This window comes from Scyliorhinus torazame, chromosome 14, assembly GCF_047496885.1.
Source record: "Scyliorhinus torazame isolate Kashiwa2021f chromosome 14, sScyTor2.1, whole genome shotgun sequence".
Lineage (NCBI taxonomy): Eukaryota > Metazoa > Chordata > Chondrichthyes > Carcharhiniformes > Scyliorhinidae > Scyliorhinus > Scyliorhinus torazame.
In genome coordinates, this window is record NC_092720.1 from 5,325,811 (window position 1) to 5,341,449 (window position 15,639).

Below are 15,639 nucleotides of genomic sequence, written 5' to 3' on the forward strand. Positions count from 1 at the left end.
TACAGTGCGGCACTGTGTACACTGTCCCCCGCAGACTGATATTACAGTGCGGCACTGTGTACACCCACCCCCGCAGACTGATATTACAGTGCAGCACTGTGTACACTGTCCCCCGCAGACTGATATTACAGTGCGGCACTGTATACACTGTCCCCCGCTGTCTGACATTACAGTGCGGCACTGTGTACACTCTCCCCCGCAGCTAACGTTTCGAGTCTGGATGCCTCTTTGTCAAAGTTGGACTGGGTCCAGCTTTAATAGTCACCCACGCTCGATCCCTCAGCTCCCTTCCCTCTCCACAGAGGCTGTCAGACCTGCTGAGAGTGTCCAGCATTTTCTGTTTTTGTTGCTGAAGCCTTGTGTTTGTGTTGTGCTGATGAATTGGACAAAGACTGAAATTTAAATAATTTTATTTCCAGGTTCAAGTTTCTTCACCTTTCACAAAGTACATATTCGTTAAAGTTTAATTCTGTAAAAATGTTTGCATCAAAGTATATAACACACTGAACTGATCTCCCCGCTTCCCCCTCCTAGCTCAGAAAGTTCAAGACAGACCCGGAAGTGAATGGGTCAAACAACAAGAGGAAGATTGGGACAGAGGGAGAAAGAGTTAGAGCGAATCAGACGGATGGCCACAGGAAACAAAGATAGATGGTCAGTTAGAGCAGATAAACAGCAGAGAAAGAGGCCATTTGACCCAATCAGTTCATGATGGTGTTTATGCTCCACTTGAGTTTCCTCCCATTCTTCCGCATTTCATACTTTTAGCATAACCTTTAACCTGCTATAACCGTCAATAACCACACCCCACCATTTAATAATCCAGCTCAGTATAATCTTCAATCTCATTATCCCTTTCTGTCACAGATGTTTGCGAGTTCCACTGTCAATTTTTCAATTCCAGGCCATCCTGGTTTAGCTCACTGGGCTAAATCGCTGGCTTTGAAAGCAGACCAAGGCAGGCCAGCAGCACGGTTCAATTCCCGTACCAGCCTCCCTGAACAGGTGCCGGAATGTGGCGACTAGGGGCTTTTCACAGTAACTTAATTGAAGCCTACTCGTGACAATAAGCAATTTTCATTTTTCATTTCATTTCCTGGATAAACCCAATATCCGGTTGGGAATTTGGTGCCTGCTCGCTCCCGTCCCTTTGACCTCCCCCTGATTCAAATTATTTTCAAAGTAATATCTCCTCGTTCTCCTTCCCAATTTGCAGATGACACAAAGGTTGGTGGAATTGCGGATAGCGATGAGGACTGTCTGAGGATACAGCAGGATTTAGATTGTTTGGAGACTTGGGCGGAGAGATGGCAGATGGAGTTTAATCCGGACAAATGTGAGGTAATGCATTTTGGAAGGGCTAATGCAGGTAGGGAATATACAGTGAATGGTAGAACCCTCAAGAGTATTGAAAGTCAAAGAGATCTAGGAGTACAGGTCCACAGGTCATTGAAAGGGGCAACACAGGTGGAGAAGGTAGTCAAGAAGGCATACGGCATGCTTGCCTTCATTGGCCGGGGCATTGAGTATAAGAATTGGCAAGTCATGTTGCAGCTGTATAGAACCTTCGTTAGGCCACACTTGGAGTATAGTGTTCAATTCTGGTCGCCACACTACCAGAAGGATGTGGAGGCTTTAGAGAGGGTGCAGAAGAGATTTACCAGAATGTTGCCTGGTATGGAGGGCATAAGCTATGAGGAGCGATTGAATAAACTCGGTTTGTTCTCACTGGAACGAAGGAGGTTGAGGGGTGACCTGATAGATGTATACAAAATTATGAGGGGCATAGACAGAGTGGATAGTCAGAGGCTTTTCCCCAGGGTAGAGGGGTCAATTACTAGGGGGCATAGGTTTAAGGTGAGAGGGGCAAGGTTTAGAGTAGATGTACGAGGCAAGTTTTTTACGCAGAGGGTAGTGGGTGCCTGGAACTCACTACCGGAGGAGGTAGTGGAAGCAGGGACAATAGGGACATTTAAGGGGCATCTTGACAAATACATGAATAGGATGGGAATAGAGGGATACGGACCCAGGAAGTGTAGAAGATTGTAGTTTAGTCGGGCAGTATGGTCGGCACGGGCTTGGAGGGCCGAAGGGCCTGTTCCTGTGCTGTACATTTCTTTGTTCTTTGTTGTTCTTTGTTCAAAATGTAACACTTCACATTTCTACTGAATAAGACCAGAGGAAAGAGATGGTCCCAGTTCCCGTTTTTCAGGGAAATGGAGTGAGCTGTGAGGATGATGATGTGTAAACATTCAACCATCTGGGGGCGCTCTGGACCTAACCGTCACAGCAGCATTCTTCCCAATGTGGATCCGCATTGCATGTCCCAAAGGCAGTTCCAAAGGATGTTTAACTACATCCACAACACAGTACAGGAAACATCAGCAAAAAACCAAATCTTGGAACCTGCGGAAACCCACAATATGGACTGGACTCCGACGGGAACGGTCAAAAGTGAAGCATGGCCACCATTCAGATTAAATGGACCATTTCTCAAAAATAATTTTTAATAGTATCTACAAAATAATTATTTTATAAATAACTTTTTCTTAACCACAATATCGTGTATGTTTCCCATGCAGGGTGAAGACACACATACCCTCAGGAAATAAAACCACAATTTTTATGCATTGTTTTTAAACAGTGAAATTTCTTTAAAGAAAGAATATCAGTGCTCCGAAATCGGGTTTGTGACTTCAGGGTCGGAATGTACAGCACGGAGGTAGATACAGAGTAAAGCTCCCTCTCCACTGTCCCCATCAAACACTCCTGGGACAGGTACAGCACGGAGGTAGATACAGAGTAAAGCTCCCTCTCCACTGTCCCCATCAAACACTCCCAGGACAGGTACAGCATGGGGTTAGATACAGAGTAAAGCTCCCTCTACACTGTCCCCATCAAACACTCCCAGGACAGGTACAGCACGGGGTTAGATACAGAGTAAAGCTCCCTCTACACTGTCCCCATCAAACACTCCCAGGACAGGTACAGCACAGGGTTAGATACAGAGTAAAGCTCCCTCTACACTGTCCCCATCAAACATTCCCAGGACAGGTACAGCACAGGGTTAGATACAGAGTAAAGCTCCCTCTACACTGTCCCCATCAAACACTCCCAGGACAGGTACAGCACAGGGTTAGATACAGAGTAAAGCTCCCTCTACACTGTCCCCATCAAACACACCCGGGACAGGTACAGCACGGTGTTAGATACAGAGTAAAGCTCCCTCTACACTGTCCCCATCAAACACTCCCAGGACAGGTACAGCACGGGGTTAGATACAGAGTAAAGCTCCCTCTACACTGTCCCCATCAAACACTCCCAGGACAGGTACAGCACGGGGTTAGATACAGAGTAAAACTCCCTCTACACTGTCCCCATCAAACACTCCCAGGACAGGTACAGCACGGGGTTAGTTACAGAGTAAAGCTCCCTCTACACTGTCCCCATCAAACACTCCCAGGACAGGTACAGCACGGGGTTAGATACAGAGTAAAGCTCCCTCTACACTGTCCCCATCAAACACTCCCAGGACAGGTACAGCACGGGGTTGGATACAGAGTAAAGCTCCCTCTACACTGTCCCCATCAAACACTCCCAGGACAGGTACAGCACGGGGTTAGATACAGAGTAAAGCTCCCTCTACACTGTCCCCATCAAACACTACCAAGACAGGTGCAGCACGGGGTTAGATACAGAGTAAAGCTCCCTTTTCACTGTCCCCATCAAACACTCCCAGGACAGGTACAGCACGGGGTTAGATACAGAGTAAAGCTCCGTCTACACTGTCCCCATCAAACACTCCCAGGACAGGTACAGCACGGGGTTAGATACAGAGTAAAGCTCCCTCTACACTGTCCCCATCAAACACTACCAAGACAGGTGCAGCACGGGGTTAGATACAGAGTAAAGCTCCCTCTTCACTGTCCCCATCAAACACTCCCAGGACAGGTACAGCACGGGGTTAGTTACAGAGTAAAGCTCCCTCTACAATGTCCCCATCAAACACTCCCAGAACAGGTACAGCACGGGGTTAGATACAGAGTAAAGCTCCTCTACAATGTCCCCATCAAACACTCCCGGGACAGGTACAGCACGGGGTTAGATACAGAGTAAAGCTCCCTCTTCACTGTCCCCATCAAACACTCCCAGGACAGGTACAGCACGGGGTTAGATACAGAGTAAAGCTCCCTCTTCACTGTCCCCATCAAACACTGCCAGGACAGGTAGGAGTAATTTCACAAGGGAGTATACTATGAAAGGTCTGACACTGGGAAGTTCTGAGGAACAAAAGAACCTTGGTGTGTTTGTCCAGAGATCTCTGAAGGCAGAAGGCCAGGTTAATAGGGAGGTGAAAAGCCATAGGGGACACTCGCCTTTATCAATCGAGGCGTAGATTACAAAAGCAGGGAGGCCAGGTTGGAGCTGTATCGAACTTTGGTGAGGTCACAGCTGGAGCACTGTGTGCAATTCTGGTCGCCACATTATAGGAAGGATGTGATTGCGCTGGAGGGGGTGCAGAGGAGATTCACCAGGATGTTGTCTGGGATGGAACATTTCAGTGATGAAGAGAGGGTGGATAGGCTTGGGTTGTTTTCTCTGGAGCAGAAAAGACTAAGGGGCGACCTGATCGAGGTGGACAAGATTCTGAGGGGCATGGACAGGGTGGAGAGGGAGCAGCTGCTCCCCTTAGTTGGAGGGTCAGTTACGAGGGGGACACAAGTTCAAAGTGAGGGGTGAGAGATTTGGGAGGCGGGGGGGGGGGCGGGGGGAGGAGATTTGAGGGAAAACCTTTTTAACACGTCAGAACATTCCAGGCTCTGGGCCAAGGGCTGGCCAATGGGATTAGGTGGGCAGGTCAGGTATTTTCCATGTGTCGGCGGATGGGCCGAAGGGCCTCTGCTGCACTGTAGCATTCTGTGATCCTGTGACATTTTATCCATTTCCAACAGCAGCAGGTTCGCAACCTCTGACCTGCGCTGGGAGCCACAGTATTTACATGGCTGGGTCCAGGTCAGTTTCTGACCAATGGTAATTCCCAGGATGGTGATCAGGTCCGGAACGGTCAGAGTTTGGGTTGGCGAGGGTCAGGTTGGGGTCGGCGAGGGTCAGGCTGGGGTCGGCGAGGGTCAGGCTGGGGTCGGCGAGGGTCAGGCTGGGGTCGGCGAGGGTCAGGCTGGGGTCGGCGAGGGTCAGGCTGGGGTCGGCGAGGGTCAGGCTGGGGTCGGCGAGGGTCAGGCTGGGGTCGGCGAGGGTCAGGCTGGGGTCGGCGAGGGTCAGGCTGGGGTCGGCGAGGGTCAGGCTGGGGTCGGCGAGGGTCAGGCTGGGGTCGGCGAGGGTCAGGCTGGGGTCGGCGAGGGTCAGGCTGGGGTCGGCGAGGGTCAGGCTGGGGTCGGCGAGGGTCAGAAAGTCTGGAGAATTGTATTTTATTTATCTTGCTGGTTTCTGCTGCCCATGTCTCAATGCTCAGAAGGGGCAGAGCTTTTGTGAGCCAATGATAGTGGTTTTGATACAACTTAGTGCCTTGGCGGCCACATCAGTTATAGTCAATGTGTTGGTGTGGGTCTGAAGTCAGGTGTCGGCCCAGACCGGGTAAGGTTGGCAGATTTTCTTCTATCGACGGTCATTAGTGACCCAGTTGGCTTTTAACATCAAACCAACAGCTTTTTGATCAATATTATCCCCCCCCCTTTATAGGTTACCAGGTCTGGCTGCCCCAGGCTAATCGGGGTACACGGTCAGGTACAGGGTATTCGGGGTACACACTGCCAGGTATATGGTATTTGGGGTACAGTCTGTCAGGTATAAGGTATTTGGGGTACACACTGCCAAGTATACGGTATTTGGGGTACACTGTCAGGTACAGGGTATTCGGGGTACACACTGCCAGGTATATGGTATTTGGGGTACAGTCTGTCAGGTATAAGGTATTTGGGGTACACACTGCCAAGTATACGGTATTTGGGGTACACTGTCAGGTACAGGGTATTCGGGGTACAGGTCATTTGGGGTACACACTGCCAGGTATAAGGTATTCGGGGTACAGTCTGTCAGGTACAGGGTATTCGGGGTACAGGCTGTCAGGTATATGGTATTTGGGGTACACTCTGCCGGGTACAGGGTATTTGGGGTACACTGTATTCGGGGTACACACTGCCAGGTATAAGGTATTTGGGGTACAGGGCATTTGGGGTACATCCTGTTAGTCAAAGATATTTTCACAACTTTTCAATCGTACCGACATGAACAGAATATTTGTCTGGTTTCCCTGAGGGTTTCTGTGCTAAATGTACACGTCACGGCTGAGAAAGAAGCTCAATTCTACACAATCACAGTGAACCCTGGACTTAATCTCCGACATGAGAAAATAAAACAATTGTTCGAAAGAATCTCTGAACAAGTTAAAATTTACAATTTGTACAGAAAATTACAACATTCTAAAAGGGTTTCTGGGAAGATTAAATAAATATTTTCATGAAGAAATGTTCACAATTCGTCCCTCGGGTTTATGATGAGTTTGTCGTCCAGCCTATGTTCGAGCGATATCAACTCAACAACCTCGTCTGCTTTGATCCTTTCCTGAGCAGGGAAAGCGAGGACATGACCGGTTAGTCGATGAAATTCCAGCCCCCAAAAATCCAGGGGAATCCCTCAGCTTGGAGAAGGTCCGTCCCTCCCGATATCGGCTCCAGGGTCGCGTCTAGAAACCCCCCCCCCCCCCCCCCAAAATCCCCCGACCATCCTCCACTCCCATGACCTGTTCTGGAAGAGCAAAAAAAAACCCAGACAAGAAAACCCAGAGTCAATAAACAAACAAGGAAAATAATCCTAACAGCACAGTGGGTGTACCTACACCTCAAGGACTGCAGCGGTTCAAGCAGGCAGCTGACCGCCACCTTCTGAAGGGTAACTAGGGAGGGGCAATAAATGCTGGCGACGCCCACATCCCGTAAAATGATTAAAGAAAATACAATTTCTTTCAGACCCCGATCCTGCAGACCAACACGAATCCTATAACTTCCGCAATCTGTCTGGAATCGAACAGGAATCTACCCTGTGGTACTGAGTGTTTTTGGACCGATTTCAGCTTTAAAAGCAGGGATTTTTGGGAGGGTGCCTCATAAGTTTTGAGGAGGTTACTGGACAATAATTAGCCAGGATTGATGCTCCCGACCATTTTCCTCAGAGTCCGACTATACTGCCTTGGTCATTGGCTGCCCCTTCATTCGAGGATGCTGTTGATTCAATGTCATGAGTTTCTGCGATGAGTCGAGAGTCTAGTACAAGCCAATTCTAGACCCACAAGGGACAGGGTGCCCACCCGGGGCAGGGTGACTCCCGTGGGACAGGGTGACCCGCGTGGGGCAGGGAGACCCGCGTGGGGCAGGGAGACCCCCGTGGGGCAGGGAGACCCCCGTGGGGCAGAGAGACCCCCGTGGGGCAGAGAGACCCCCGTGGGGCAGGGTGACCCCCGTGGGGCAGGGTGACCCCCGTGGGGCAGAGTGACCCCCGTGGGGCAGAGAGACCCCCGTGGGGCAGAGAGACCCCCGTGGGGCAGAGAGACCCCCGTGGGGCAGAGAGACCCCCGTGGGGCAGAGAGACCCCCGTGGGGCAGAGAGACCCCCGTGGGGCAGAGAGACCCCCGTGGGGCAGGGTGACCCCCGTGGGGCAGAGAGACCCCCGTGGGGCAGAGAGGCCCCCGTGGGGCAGAGAGGCCCCCGTGGGGCAGAGAGGCCCCCGTGGGGCAGAGAGGCCCCCGTGGGGCAGAGAGGCCCCCGTGGGGCAGAGAGGCCCCCGTGGGGCAGAGAGGCCCCCGTGGGGCAGAGAGACCCCCGTGGGGCAGGGTGACCCCCGTGGGGCAGAGAGGCCCCCCTGGGGCAGAGAGACCCCCCTGGGGCAGAGAGGCCCCCCTGGGGCAGAGAGACCCCCGTGGGGCAGAGAGGCCCCCGTGGGGCAGAGAGGCCCCCGTGGGGCAGAGAGGCCCCCCTGGGGCAGAGAGGCCCCCCTGGGGCAGAGAGGCCCCCCTGGGGCAGAGAGGCCCCCGTGGGGCAGAGAGGCCCCCTGGGGCAGAGAGGCCCCCCTGGGGCAGAGAGGCCCCCCTGGGGCAGAGAGGCCCCCCTGGGGCAGAGAGGCCCCCCTGGGGCAGAGAGGCCCCCGTGGGGCAGAGAGACCCCCGTGGGGCAGAGAGACCCCCGTGGGGCAGAGAGACCCCCGTGGGGCAGAGAGACCCCCGTGGGGCAGAGAGACCCCCGTGGGGCAGAGAGACCCCCGTGGGGCAGGGTGACCCCCGTGGGGCAGGGTGACCCCCGTGGGGCAGGGTGACCCCCGTGGGGCAGGGTGACCCCCGTGGGGCAGGGTGACCCCCGTGGGGCAGGGTGACCCCCGTGGGGCAGGGTGACCCCCGTGGGGCAGGGTGACCCCCGTGGGGCAGGGTGACCCCCGTGGGGCAGGGTGACCCCCGTGGGGCAGGGTGACCCCCGTGGGGCAGAGAGACCCCCGTGGGGCAGAGAGACCCCCGTGGGGCAGAGAGACCCCCGTGGGGCAGAGAGACCCCCGTGGGGCAGAGAGACCCCCGTGGGGCAGAGAGACCCCCGTGGGGCAGAGAGACCCCCGTGGGGCAGAGAGACCCCCGTGGGGCAGAGAGACCCCCGTGGGGCAGAGAGACCCCCGTGGGGCAGAGAGACCCCCGTGGGGCAGAGAGACCCCCGTGGGGCAGAGAGACCCCCATGGCAACAGAACCCGGAGTGACCCTCAGGGTAATGGGATCCGGGAGCAGGAGTTTCTTCCTTGCCTTTCCTCCTCTGGTGTTGCTCTTCCTCATCAGTTAGTTGCGAACAAAGCTTGATGCAGATCGATGGGCAAGTTGTCATCATTCTGAACAATTACTAGTGCCGCTCAGTCAATGTTAACACTGCCAGGCTTCAAGGAGAGCGTCCGAGTGTTTTTGAAGCGTTTTCTTTGACCTCCCTGGAACGTAGGCTATTTGGGAAAAGCGGACCTGGTGGGGACACACTTTTTGGCCATCCAGATATAGTGTCCAGTCCGCTGGGGCTTTGCCAGAACGCTTGTGGATTGGGCTTCAAGGAGGACACAAGCATTGAATCGGGAGGATGGGGTGGGGTCATTGCGGATGGAATCTCTCTCTCGCTCTTATGTCCCTCTGAATCCAAGTCCAGCCTCACTGCCGTACAGGAAGTGTGCTGAGGACAATTGCTCTGTACATGGGGCTTCTGTTGACTTACGGAAGTTTTTGCTGTCAGACACTCTCTGCTGGAGTTTGTAGAGGGCGGAGTTGGTGCAGATAACTTGGTGATTGAGCTCCTCGTCAATGGCGACTTTACAGAGAAATGGCTGCCAAGGTACGAGATGTGCTGAAATATTCCAGAGTCTCTATCAACACAGATACGAGGTGGAAAAGTTGGCTCCCAGATGTGGGTTGATGTGATTTTTGGTTTGGAAATATTCTGGACAGAGCAAGTTTGTTGTAAGCAGAATTGAAAAGATGGAGAATGGTTTACAAATCTGGTGTAGAGCGGCCCAGGATCATCCACAAACTGTAGATGGTGCACATCGATGCCGGTCAGTGTCGCTCTGACATGGAGATGACTGAGGTGAAAGAGTTTTCCATCTGGATGGTCTTTAATATTCACACCAGAGGACATTTGATCTTTGAGGTGAATCGCCCAGGTAGATGGTAAATTGTATCGGGGCTTTTACGGCCTTGTTGAACCCAGTCAGGATTTTGAAGGTTTCAAATCTCCCACTCAAGACAGTTGCAGTCGTATCACCACGAAGCAACTGTGGGACTGGGAGAACATTTCTTGGATATCCAAATCTTCGGAGCACAATCCACAGAACCTCGCGATTTACTGAGTCAAATGCTTTGGTCAGATTGATGAAGACGGTGTTCCTGGTGTTGGTCTCGACATTTTCCTTGGATTTGTTTGGCAACAAAGATCGTGTTGGAGATTCTCCTGGAACGTTTAAAGGCAGATTGTCCCTGGGAGAATTTCCTAAGATGCCAGGGGCGGGAATGACTATGTCCCCATGCCAGCGTGGGAACGGTGGCGTTTTACACCAGGAAGCCCCCGGCTATAGCTGTCGATATGGGCTGGAGAATTGCCGAGTCTGTGACTGCGCACGGAGGCAGTCTGCAGCGGTCGCACCATGCTTCATGGTGGGTTCCGCTTGCGGACCCGGCCGCGTGCCCCGAACCGCCCCACCACGGTGCCCCCAGCCCCGAATAATGTCCCCCCCTACCCGCGGATCGGCCCTCCCCCGACTGTGGCAGCGCTGGACTGGGTCCGCAGTCACCACGCCGAGTTCCCGATGGATGAGACCACGCGCGATCCACGCCGTCAGGAACTCGGCTGGTCGGGGCGGAACATCGGGGGGCGGGCCTCAGTCAATACCCTGAGGCTATCGATGCGTGGCATGGCGTACTCAGAGTACGCCGCTTCGGAGGGGCCGCCCCGGCTCTGACGGGAATTTAGATTTTCCGGCCCATCGCCGAACAAGTCTTCGCCCTCGGAGACTGGAGAATCCAGCCCCGGAAGTGGGTGATTCAGGAGAATGCAGGTCAGGATTTGCAGCCTAGGGGAAAGGGGGGAAATACCTCAATAGTTCTGCCACCATGATTTATCCCGTTACAATGGTCACATTCCTGAAGCCAGGGATGCAGATCTTTTTCCTTCCACATCCACAGGTTCAGTGAATGGAGTCTTGATGATTCCAGTGCAGCCAAATAAAGGCCAACTTTAGCTCCGTGTGAGAAATGGGGTGTCGGGGAATATCTGTCACTCTGGGATTCGGCCTCCCTCCCTCAATCCCCACATCACACACCAACAGAATGAGGGAACTATTTTAGTCCCCCACCAGTCGAACAAACTCACCAACTCTCTGAAGAGAGGGTCGAGTGTGAACCACAGAGCCACGGCACATCGTTGTCCCTTAGTGACAGCCTTCACTCCGTGTGGATTCTCCTCTCCGGACGAAAAGCCAACTAGCCGGCCGCACTCGGGTTTCACCGCTGCCTGCACAGGATGTAAAACAACCAGAGCGAAAACACATCAAATAATCATTAAAGAAACACTTCAGCAAATATACCTCCGTCCTTCAGCCCGTAAATCACTCCCTTCGCAAAACAAACCGCGGCTTCTAAACGTCCCGCGCGGGATTCTCCATCAGCTGACACCGAAATCGGGAAACGCGACTGGGCCGAGAATCGGTTTTGACGCCGAAATCGTGGCGGCCGCCAGTTTCACGCCCGGCCCAGTGCTCTCCGGGACCCCCGCGATTCCCCCCCCCCTCCGACGGGCGGGGTCCAGACGTCGGGGTTCACTTCTGCTTTTAAAAATGGTGAAACAGGCGAGGCGGCTGCCGAGCGGGAGGGAGGGGGGACGGAAAGTGTCCAACATCAGCAGCTGTGCTGCAGGCCGGGGGCTTCTGCCACGGCCGGGGGGGGGGGGGGTTGGCCAGGATGTGGGCTGTGGGGGTGGGGTGGACGGGGAGAGAACACCATTGCCGCAGCCGGCAAGTGAGCGGCATGGGAGCACAGTGGTTAGCACTGCTACCTCACAGCGCCAGGGCCCCGGGTTTGAGTCCCGGCTTGGGTCACTGTCTGTGCCGAGACTGCATGTTCTCCCCGTGTCTGCGTGGGTTTCCTCCGGGTGCTCAAAAGAAACATAGAAACAAAGCACAGTACAGCACAGGAACAGGCCCTTCGGCCCTCCAAGCCCGCGCCGACAGCCCTCCTCCCACAGTCTAAACATGTGCAGGTTAGGTGGATTGGCCACGCTCAATTGTCCCTTAGTGTCCCAACGTTGGGTGGAGTAACTGGGTTACGGGGATGGAGTGGAGGCTTGGGCTGATGTAGGATGCCTTTCCAAGGGCCGGTGCAGACTCAATGGGCCGAATGGCCTCCTTTTACACTGTATATTCTAAGATTCTAAGGCAGCACTGCAGCCACGCTCGCTGGTGACAGCCCACTGTGAGGGACACAGGTCATATGCATCTCCCCCAGGGCAGCCCCCGAGGGGTCCTCTGGCCCCCGTCGACCCATCAGCTGTATGGGCGTGCTTTACCCGCACAGCCAGTGCCACCTTGTTGTCTGGGATGAGTGTGTGTGGGGAGTGTAATGTGTGTGTGCGGCTGGGATGAGTGTGTGTGGGGAGTGTAATGTGTGTGTGTGGCTGGGATGAGTGTGTTTGGGGAGTGTAATGTGTGTGTGCGGCTGGGATGAGTGTGTGTGGGGAGTGTAATGTGTGTGTGTGGCTGGGATGAGTGTGTGTGGGGAGTGTTATGTGTGTGCGGCTGGGATGAGTGTGTTTGGGGAGTGTAATGTGTGTGTGTGGCTGGGATGAGTGTGTGCGGGGAGTGTAATGTGTATGCGGCTGGGATGAGTGTGTTTGGGGAGTGTAATGTGTGTGTGTGGCTGGGATGAGTGTGTGCGGGGAGTGTAATGTGTATGCGGCTGGGATGAGTGTGTTTGGGGAGTGTAATGTGTGTGTGTGGCTGGGATGAGTGTGTGCGGGGAGTGTAATGTGTGTGTGTGGCTGGGATGAGTGTGTGTGGGGAGTGTAATGTGTGTGTGCGGCTGGGATGAGTGTGTGAGGGGAGTGTAATGTGTGTGTGTGGCTGGGATGAGTGTGTGTGGGGAGTGTAATGTGTATGCGGCTGGGATGAGTGTGTTTGGGGAGTGTAATGTGTGTGTGTGGCTGGGATGAGTGTGTGTGGGGAGTGTAATGTGTATGCGGCTGGGATGAGTGTGTTTGGGGAGTGTAATGTGTGTGTGCGGCTGGCATGAGTGTGTGTGGAGAGTGTAATGTGTGTGTGCGGCTGGGATGAGTGTGTGTGGGGAGTGTAATGTGTGTGTGCGGCTGGGTTGGTGTGTGTGGGGAGTGTAATGTGTGTTACACTCCCCATGGATTGTGTTCCACATTGAGCTAGCCGGTACTAGCCCCTCCACAGTCGCTGAATCGCTCCAGGTGCGGCGCCAGTTTAGCGGTTGTGGAACTCCACAAATCCTGCCCCCGAATTCTGAGACACTTAGTCTCGGGAAGTGAGGATTCCGCTGCCAAGGTTTTAAATCATTGTTCCACAGGAGGGTCCTCGCAGCCATTTCCTGCCCATCTCAAATCCTCTTGAGAAAGGGGTGGAGGGAGTGAATGTTTGTGGAAGGGGGGAGCAATCAGCGGGGCTGCTTTAACCTGGAGGGTGGCGAGCTTCTTGAGTGTTGTTGGAGCTGCGCTCATCCAGGCCAGTGGAGAGTGTGGTGTTGGGTGTTCTAACACACAGAAGAGCCAACACAGTTGCATATGGTACAACACTTGTTTATTTAAACTTGCTATTTACAACTTGGTCTTTGCACTCTGCACGTGGGGGGCTCCCTGCTTGTGGTGTTTCAACAGCTCTTTCATGCTTCCTTCTCCCCAGACCTACTGACCTCCAGGTGTCGTGCTCGTGCTTTTTATGTGGTTGGTGTTCTTGTCTGTGATTGGTTGTGGTGTTGTGTACTCTGATTTGCCTGTTAGTGTGTCCATCATGATGTGTGTGTTTGAATATCATGACATCCCCCCTTTTTACAAAGATATGTGCCTACGTGGTAATAAATATGATCGTGACGTGAGTGCATCTAAGAGTGTGTGTGTGTCGTGTGCAGCATGTGTCTATGACGGAACTATGTACATGGGGCGATGTCGAGTGCGTCACATGAATCCAGTTGTACCATAACATAACAGAAATGCGAACGAGAGAAGAAGAAAAAAAATTTTGAACAGTTGTCCAGTCAGACGACATCTGGAACGATAAACAACAACAGGTTATCATGTAAAATTGTCCAACTTATTAAACATATGAACTGTATTATAAGTCCATTCTAATGGGTTTGCGACGAATTCGGGTTGACCGCCTTAAGGGTGGATCAAGAACCACCGGCTGCTGTGCAGGCATGGCCATGGGTGGCGATGGAAAGGGCGTGATGTGCGGCAGCTCCACAAAGTCATCCTCGGAAGCCTGTTGAGGATCTGGCGTGTTGTGTGGCTGTGAACGTGGAAGTCGGCGAAGGGCGCGCCGATTGCGGCGACGCACGGAACCATCCGGCATGCGAACCAGGAACGAGCGGGGAGCCACTTGTCGGAGGACTTCGGCCGGTGCTGACCAGCCACCATACGGTTGATGGACGCGTACTTTGTCTCCGGAGGACAGGGGGGGCAGGTCCGTCGCTCGTGTGTCGTACCGACCTTTCTGGCGATCACGCTGCAGTTGCATGTCCCGAAGAACCGCCTCATGGTCTGTTGTCGGTGCCAGGACGGAAGGTACCGTCGTCCTGAGGGAGCGACCCATTAGTAGCTGCGCTGGCGAGAGGCCCGTGGATAACGGGGCCGATCGATAGGCCAGCAAGGCAAGGTTAAAGTCCGATCCGGCATCAGCCGCCTTGCACAGGAGCCGCTTTGCGATGTGGACACCCTTTTCAGCCTTCCCGTTCGATTGTGGATGCAGAGGGCTGGATGTCACATGAGTGAAACCATATGCTGCGGCAAAGGACGACCATTCACGGCTGGCAAAACAAGGTCCATTGTCTGACATGACAGTCCTTGGAATGCCATGGCGAGCAAACGTTTCCTTGCAGGCCCCAATGACTGCGGACGACGTCAGATCATGGAGAGGCATGACTTCCGGGTAGTTTGAGAAGTAGTCTATAATAACAATGTAATCTCTGCCGAGCGCGTGAAATAGGTCAACACCCACCTTCGCCCAGGGGGACGTCACCATCTCGTGTGGTAGAAGTGTTTCCGGAGGTTGCGCCGGCTGAAACCTCTGACAGGTTGTGCAGTTGAGCACCATGTTGGCTATGTCTTCATTAATACCCGGCCAATATACCGCCGCCCGGGCCCTTCGTCTGCATTTTTCGACACCCAAGTGGCCTTCGTGTAGTTGACGAAGAATCATCTGGCGCACACTGTGTGGAATGACGATCCTATGCGATTTCATAAGGACCCCGTCTATATTGGTGAGATCATCTCGCACATTGTAAAACTGGGGGCACTGCCCTTTTAGCCACCCTTCCGTCATGTGGCGCATCACTCGCTGCAGCAGAGGGTCAGTCGCCGTCTCTGCGCGTATGTGGGCCAGACAAGGATCATCAGCTGGCATATTTGCTGCTGTCAGAGTCACGTGTGCCTCAATTTGACGCACGAACCCCTCCGCATCTGGTGGTGTGCTCACTGCTCGGGAAAGAGTGTCCGCCACTATGAGTTCCTTCCCCGGAGTGTAGATCAGTTCAAAATCGTACCTCCTGAGTTTGAGTAAGATGCGCTGGAGGCGAGGAGTCATGTCGTTCAGGTCTTTGTTAATGATGTTGACCAGGGGGCGGTGGTCAGTTTCGACCGTGAATCGTGGCAGGCCATACACATAGTCGTGGAACTTGTCCAGTCCAGTTAACAAGCCCAGGCATTCTTTTTCGATTTGCGCGTAGCGCTGTTCGGTAGGGGTCATGGCTCGTGAGGCATACGCAACCGGGGCCCATGATGACGTGCTGTCTTTTTGCAGGAGTACCGCTCCAATACCAGATTGGCTGGCGTCTGTTGAGATCTTTGTAGGGCGAGTCGCGTCAAAGAAGGCCAGCACTGGTGCCGTGAC

The 15,639-nt window shown here is 53.8% G+C and overlaps 1 protein-coding gene across 1 annotated transcript in view; it reads right to left on the bottom strand.

Annotated features, from left to right (window-relative positions):
• Nucleotides 1-393: 393 nt before the first annotated feature.
• The window catches only part of p3h2 (prolyl 3-hydroxylase 2), a 290,038-nt gene continuing 274,792 nt past the window's right edge, over nucleotides 394-15,639 (bottom strand). Inside the window, exons 14-15 of the mRNA XM_072473639.1 lie at nucleotides 10,893-11,033; nucleotides 394-6,579 (exon numbers count right to left, since the gene is read on the bottom strand). Of these exons, the coding sequence (XP_072329740.1) occupies nucleotides 6,487-6,579; nucleotides 10,893-11,033 (234 nt within the window). The 3' untranslated portion in view covers nucleotides 394-6,486. The remainder of the gene's footprint in view (nucleotides 6,580-10,892; nucleotides 11,034-15,639) is intronic.